At 53.5% G+C, this 7,295-nt stretch overlaps 1 protein-coding gene across 4 annotated transcripts in view; it reads right to left on the bottom strand.

The window, feature by feature from the left end:
- Positions 1 to 7,295, bottom strand: part of SH2D3C (SH2 domain containing 3C) — a 31,179-nt gene continuing 23,884 nt past the window's right edge. For 2 of the 4 annotated variants that reach the window (XM_007471736.1, XM_007471737.1), the window contains 7 exons: positions 7,075 to 7,199; positions 5,041 to 5,564; positions 4,007 to 4,122; positions 3,268 to 3,439; positions 2,341 to 2,452; positions 1,764 to 1,970; positions 1 to 435 (listed from right to left, as the gene is read on the bottom strand). In XM_007471736.1, coding sequence (XP_007471798.1) covers positions 260 to 435; positions 1,764 to 1,970; positions 2,341 to 2,452; positions 3,268 to 3,439; positions 4,007 to 4,122; positions 5,041 to 5,564; positions 7,075 to 7,199 — 1,432 coding nt within the window. In that variant the 3' untranslated portion in view covers positions 1 to 259. The remainder of the gene's footprint in view (positions 436 to 1,763; positions 1,971 to 2,340; positions 2,453 to 3,267; positions 3,440 to 4,006; positions 4,123 to 5,040; positions 5,565 to 7,074; positions 7,200 to 7,295) is intronic. The other 2 variants (XM_007471735.1, XM_007471738.1) reach the window with 1 other exon arrangement.

Genomic DNA, 7,295 nt, shown 5'->3' on the forward strand with positions numbered 1-7,295 from the left:
CAGCAGGAAGGGGAGAAGCAGAAGCTGGAGGGAGAAACGGGGCTTCCAGTTCTTCCTGAAGGAAAACTTGGTGAGTGAGTAGCAGGTGGGATGGAGCCCAGAGTCCACGTAGGACCCTGGAGGTGCAAGGGAGATCCTGGAGTTGAACCCAGAACGTTCTCGGGCTGATCACAGTGTCCCTGGGGTGCTCTGGGGAAAGGTCTGTGCCCTTCTGTCCCTGTTGCTGCCCGCAGCTGCAGAGGGGAAGGGTCCATGGGGGTCACAGCTCGCTGGAGCGGACGGCAGGCTCCAGTTTGTGGGACAGGGCAGTGAGGACTTTGTCAAACTTCTCATAGCGCCGGGCCTGGCTGCTGCTGGCACCCTGGCTGCCCCAGAGGAGGCGCATCTGGAACTCGGTGCTGAACACCTCGAGGAGCTCTGGCCGGGCCTGGAACCCTGCAGGGTGGGGCACAGGGGTCAGGGAACCACCATCCAGCTGCGGAGGCTGGGACTCCCGCTTGGAGCCACTACATGCCTCAGGGCCTCATTCCAAGGGACCTCCCCCCACCTCCACCAGGGATCCCACAAGGTTTGCTGATGAACATGACCAAGCAGTTTAGCACCCAGTCTTTGTCCTACTATTTGCAACATATAATTTAAAAATGACTATAAGATAAAATATTAAAATTAATTTGGGGGGGAGATTTTTCTTTTCTCTTTTGTATTTTTCTGTAAATTCCATAATTTTTCCTAAGAAATGTGTATATATTTTGTAAGTAAATGTAAAAAAATAGTTTCTTTTTTGTCCTTTCTGAAGAAGAAAGGCAGGGAAGACACATGCCAGATGCTCATGGCATTTACCTCCAGGTAATTGTTGGTGATTTGTTTTATCTTGGTTTTGCTCAGCTGTTATTTCCACTTGGTCTACAGACAACTTTTGTGACTTAAATACTGCCTAGAAAAGTGAAAGGTGGATTATCTGAAGATGCTATCTCTCTGCTCCTTCCACAAGGAGGAGTTCTACTTTTTTTTAAATTAATTTATTTTATTTTATTTATTTTTGGCTGTGTTGGGTCTTTGTTGCTGTGTGCGGGCTTTCTCTAGCTGCGGTGAGCGGGGGGCTACTCTTTGTTGTGGTGTGTGGGCTTTTCATTGCGGTGGCTTCTCTTGTTGTGGAGCACGGGCTCTAGGTGTGCGGGTTTCAGTAGCTGTGGCTCGTGGGCTCTAGAGCGCAGGCTCAGTAGTTCTGGCTTGCGGGTTTAGTTGCTCCGTGGCCTGTGGGATCTTCCTGGACCAGGGCTCGAACCCGTGTCCCCTGCATTGGCAGGCGGATTCTTAACTACTGCGCCACCAGGGAAGCCCAGGAGTTCTACTTTTTTATTAGACTGTGAGCTCCTTGAAGGCAGGGCAGGTCTGCCTCAGCCCCAGGGCCCCAGGCCGAGTGCTCTGTAAACAACCTTGTAAAGTAGGCCTGTTAGGATGCCCACTTCACAGATGAGAAACCTGAGGCTCAGAGAAGCTAAGATACACAGCTATGGTGCTCTTTGAATCAGCTCTTTGTCCCCGGCACCAAACCTGGTGCCTGCCACTAACAACTGCTTGTCAGACTGCTGAATAAGTGAAGAAAAGGGGTGAGAAAAAGAAGTCAGGGAAACATGCAGGAAAGAGGGATGGAGAAATGTGAAGGGGTGTTTGGAGGAGAGGGGAGAGCAAGTCATGTGGAGGGAGGCCCAGGCTGGCAGGATCAGTGGCGGGATCGCCCCCAGCTGCAACCCATGACTCACCCTGCAACTTGACCTCGGCATTGGTGTGATACAGGCCGCCGTGGTGTGCCACAGTGCGGGCGGCCTCCAGGTGGGCCAGCACCACCTCCACGCCGTGCTCTGTGCTGCCCCAGGGCTCGGGGCCCTCGGCCGGGGCGGAGTCACACTCCAGCAGAGTGATGAGTGGCAGCACGTGAGGAAATGTGGTGTTGCTCAGCGGCGGGCCTTCTGCAGGGAGGGACACACGGTGCTTAGAGGTCTCCGAGGGCCCAGCCATCCACCACGGTCCCAGAAACCGAGGATGTTTTAGGGGAAAGGGCCTGCCTGAGGTCCCAGAGAGACCCCCCCAGGGATTCTGACTCCTGAGACAAACCCTTCAAATTTCTCCAGCTGAACCCACTGCAGCCTTGGCCAAGCTCAGGGGCTGAGGCTGGACCTGGACGTGGCATACACAGTTGCCAGGTGCAGAAAGTGAGTGGGGGAACAGCCTGCACAAAGCTCAGTCAAGCCCTCATCATCCTCCCCACGGGGAGAGTCTTTGCTGGCCCAGAGAGGGCTGGAACCTGTCCAAGGTCACGTAGCAAGGTGGGAGAGGTACCTTTGCCTTCATTGAGGCTCTTGAGAAATGGCTTGAGCTTCTTCTCGTAGAGGATGGCTCCCTCTGTGTGTCGCTGCCGCAGAGTCACCCATGTCTGCTCCAGCCGGGCAATCTGGGGAGACCAGACTGTAAGCGACCGGCCAGGGAAGGGGCCTGCTGGGGCCACAGGCCACTCTGCCAAGCGGACACCCAGATGTGGGATAATAATTATTAGTATAGTCACCATTCATGAATCTGGGACAGTGCTGACTGCTTTTCACACGTTTCCCATGAAGCTCTCCCAACAACCCATTTTACAGATGAGGGAACTAAGTCTCAGAGAGGGGAATGACTTGCCCAAGGTCATTCCAAAAATAAGTGGCAGAGCTGGGAGTTGAGCCACTGCTCTGGGATCCTGCTGTCACTGTTGAGGAGGCAAAGGAGAGGCAGTGTAGTGTGGATGAGGTCCGGGCTGTGAAATTAGACAGACCTAGTTTGAATCCCAACTTTTTCAGCCTCTGAATGTGACTTTAGGCAAGTACTGCTCTGCCTCAGTTTCTCCATAAGTGAAATGAGAACAGTAAAGGCACTCCCTTCATGAGATTTTTTTTGAGGAATTGGTGCTTCTAAAGTACTCGATGGAGCACCTAGCATATAGTGAGTGCTTGCTAAATGAGTGCCGTTTTATATTTATTCTTTAAACTCATATAATGCTCCTCATTCATTTTACAGGTGGGGAAACTGAGAGCAGGGAAAAGGGAAGACTTTGTCTGGGAGCAGGTCAGCACTTAAAGGACTCAGTTCTCCCAGTTACCCTGTCACCAATGCTGCCTAGAAGGTCACAAAGTTCTTCCTGATTCAATATACAGCTATCCCAAAGGAACACATCCTAGGGCTCCTCCGGACAGAGACTAGCTTATGCCCAGCTCTATGTGGGCCCCTCAGTACCTGGGCCATATCCAGGGCGCCCATGACTGCAGCGAAGCTAAACATGTTTCCCATGGTCCCCCGAAGCTCGGCCGCCAGCTGGATGGTCTTGTGCAGAAGAGCTGCCCGCTCCTCAGCGGAGCCCGTGCAGCCCAGGATGTCCACGGCCAGCATGATGGACATGGTGTGGAACCTGTCGGAGCAGCCAGGTCAGAGGGGCGGGGCCAGGGACCTAGTGTTGGGGGTCCTTGTGGTTGAGAGCTGAGGGGCAGAGGGCAGAGCCAAGAGCGAGAGATTGTAAAGGGTCAATGAGATTAGGGGGCGCGGCCAGAGTGAGGAAAAGCAAAGTTAAGGACTTCTGATTGGTCAGTATAAGTCAGGGGGCGGGGCCAGAGGCCCTAGAGCGCCAGGCTGAGAGGCTTGTGACCGATCAGCGGAAATCATCGGAAATCATCTGGTAGAGCTGTTCTAAGAAAGAAAAGGAGAGAAGCCAGAGCTGATGAGAGGGCCAAGGCTCACAGATTGTGATCGGTCAAGAGGAGGCAAAATGTGAATTCGGAGATAAAGGACTCGGTCTTTGGGAAACCAAGATTACTTGGAGCTGGATATGGAGAAGGAGCGATTGGTCAATGGGATAGGGGGCGTGGCCAGAACCCCTGGGAGCCGGGGTGAGAGGCTGTGATTGGCCAACCGGCCACAGCGAAGGGCCGCGCGGTAGCCCAGGGGGTTCCCCGTGAGTCCCCTTGTGTACTCGCCTTACCTTTCCAGCAGGTCTAGTCGTAGCTGCCGGCCATGGGGGAGAGTGAGCAGCTCCATGCCCCAGCGGACTCCCATTAGGGTCTGCATCTCCTTGGTAACGCCCAGTATCCTAGCAACCTACAAGGACGCCCAGAGGGCTGATTAATTTTCTGTCACGGCTAGCTCAAGCCATCTGGGAGTCAGGGAGCTTTATCTTGGAGGGCAGCCTGGCTGGGAGGCTGGGTTTGAATTCCAGCTCTACTGCTAACCCTCTGACATGGAGCAAAATGAGCCTCATTCTCCCCATCTGTGAAACGCGGGATAAATGGGAAAATGCCCAGAGGTGTCTGACATGGGCCAGAGGTGCCCAGGACACCCTTATTCCAGAAGGCAAACCTGAGGTCCGGTGGGGAAAGGGCTTGTCCAAGGTCACACAGTGGGCCTAGAACCCAGGGCTGCTCCCTTCACGCCTAGCACTCTTCACAGAGCTACCTCTCAGCACTGTTTGTTTTCTTGCTTCTTGAGCTCATTGGAGACCAGTGCAACCAAGCCCTCCCGCCACAAACTTCAGAGAGAGAAACTGAGACTGAGAGCAAGTCAGGGTTCTTAGATGGTCAAGATTCATCCAAAGCAAAGGCCCAGGCATTCACAATTTATGGACCTAGGCAATGAGTTTTGTCCACTAGGGGGGGTGGACACGGGAAGTCGGGCCTGTTGTATTCCCTGGACCAGCCAGACTGACTTTCACCAGGCTCAGAAAGTGTCCCAGGCAGCCAGATGCCACTGGCTTTCAGGACTCCTTGGTTCCAGCGCCAAACTGACATCTGGAGGAAGCAAGAATATCTCGGTTTTTGCTTTTTTTAAAGGAGAAAATTGGGGCCCAGGTAAAGTGATTAGTCAGAGTCACACAGCAAGTGAAGGACGGCCATGAAGTCAGAATCCAGGCCCATTCGCTATACTTGGGAATTTGGGGCCAGCTCCTCACCACCCTGACCCCTGCCCCAAAGCCAGAGGATGGAGGTGCTCCTCCTGCCCCAGTGTGCACCCAGCACCTACCAGGCAGTCAACCTTGGTGACATGCTGGGCCAGCGTCCGGGCATCGACCTCTGCGAGCAGCTCCTTGACTTTACGCAGGAGGCCCATCTCTAGTGGCCGGTTATCTTTGGGGATCAGTAGTGACTGGAAGGTAGCTGGGTTGAAGGAAGAGGTGGCTTCCATGATGGGGACTGTGAAGGTCCTACCCCAGTCTCCTTCGGGGGCCCCATTTTCTGACAGTTCCTTAAGCCTCTCCCCATAGCTCCTGGGCTGGCGGCTGGAGGCCTCAGCTGCTGCCCACTCTCGGCTGCCACGGACAGGAGGCTGCAGCTGGCAATAATGGCCAGAGTCCGGGTCGCTGTAGCTGCTGAGTGACGGTGATGGGGAGGCCTCGCAGCGGGTGTGTGGGGGGCTGGAGTAAGGGCCCTTGTCCGACTCCCCGGCACTTCCAGGACACAGCTGGGGTTCACTGGAGCGGCGGGTGACAGGGGAGGCAGGCAGCGCTGTGGCTGAGGGGGCGGCAGGGGCGGTGTGGACACGGGTCACTGCAGGGAGATAAAGAGAGAGGACTAGTTTCCATGACTCCCCACGCAGTGAGGTTCCCCCACCCCCTTTCCAAAGGACAGGCTCCATCCACCCTACATGGGTGATAGCCCCACCTCCCTGGACCCAGGCCCAGCCCAGCAGACTCTGGCACACTGACCAGCTCTCAGTGGTACTCTGAAATTACCTGGACCCCAGGAGTCTCACTTTCCTACCCTAAGGCTGCTGTAGCCTTGGGGAACGACGGAGCTACTTGAAGGAGCTTTCCGTGATTCAGAGAAGCTAAGCACTTGCTGGAGTTCATCGTATGGAATTATTTCTCAATGAATTAGTAATAATGATTTATTGAGTACATGTGTCCTGGGAACTGGTGACATGCTGGAGATATACCGGTCAAAACGGTAACTATCATCCAAAATTAGAGGTGATGTTTATTGAGCTCTTACTGGCTACGAGATCCTTCTCTGCACATTAGTCCTTTTAACCCTCTCAACATCCTGTGCGTCAGTACTTTTATGATCCCCATTCTCCAGATGAGAAAACTGAGGCTCATAGAGGCCAGCTGACCTGCCTGAGGTCACCCAGCCAGCAAAGCATAGAGCTGGGATTTAAAACCAGGTGTTAAGTCCTCACTCCTGGGTACTTCCCTGAGCCGCATTGCTTAGAAATTGTCCGATAAATAATTTGTGGCAAGGCATATTAACGTTTACACCCAAGGGTGTTGTTTTGAAGGCAAGTTGGCAGTTATGACAAGCTGGCAGGCCCGTGTTTATAGAAGAATTTGTGACAACCCATATAGACAGCAACATGGCAACACTGTCTCCCAGCAAAGGTTCCTCTCGGGATGCACCTCTGTCTGCGAGCTTTTCCTGCCAGGTGGGCAATATGCAGTATGGCCTGTTGAAAACACTTGTTTTCTTCCAGAAATGAACTAGTGGCATGTTTCTACAGTAGAAATTTTCTTTGTATTTAAAAAAAGCACAGCGCTCTGGGCTTCCTGCTCAATTTTGCTGTGAATCTAGAACTTTTCTGAAAAAGTCTATTTAAAAGACTAAAGCAAGCATGATGAGTCCGGTTTGAGCCCACCATTTGGAATCCGGGATGCATTAAGTCCCAGCCGATGCAGGGCCTGGCAGAGCACCACACACGGAGGCACTTGACCAATGGGGGCTGAGTGTTGCTGACCACATGCACTTCACAGCACTGGAGGCAGATTCAGTAACATTCAGGAGAATGCACTGGAAACCACATGCACAGTGCCTGGTACCCAACAGGGACTCAATGAGTCATTGCAGAATGAACAAGCCGTGGATGTTTTGCATGTCAACATCGATAGTTCTGCTGGCAAGTTTTTAGTGTCAACTCTTGCAGGGCATTGCTCTCAGAAAAGAGGTAGAAACACACATGATCACATACTGTAACAGAAGTCGTCAAAGATAGTGCACACGTGCGCACACAAGGCTACTCCCACCAGATCCCCCTACCTGCCCCTACCCCCTCCGCTGGACATACCGGTACTATAGGCGGGGGAGCTGGGGCTCTCAGAGATGGGGGACACGGGAGAGTGCAGGTCTGGGATCTGGTCCATGCTGAGTGCACAGTTACGGATGGATTCCCGGGGATGGGGCAGTGATGTGCTGTGGAACAGACACCTTCATGAGCAGAGAGCCCAGAGGTCAGGGTCCTCAGCTAGTATTAGGACCCCCACCTCTGCCTCCATCCAAGACCTGCTG

The sequence above is a fragment of the Lipotes vexillifer genome, unplaced genomic scaffold, assembly GCF_000442215.2.
Source record: "Lipotes vexillifer unplaced genomic scaffold, Lipotes_vexillifer_v1.1 scaffold98, whole genome shotgun sequence".
NCBI classification, from domain to species: Eukaryota; Metazoa; Chordata; class Mammalia; order Artiodactyla; family Lipotidae; genus Lipotes; species Lipotes vexillifer.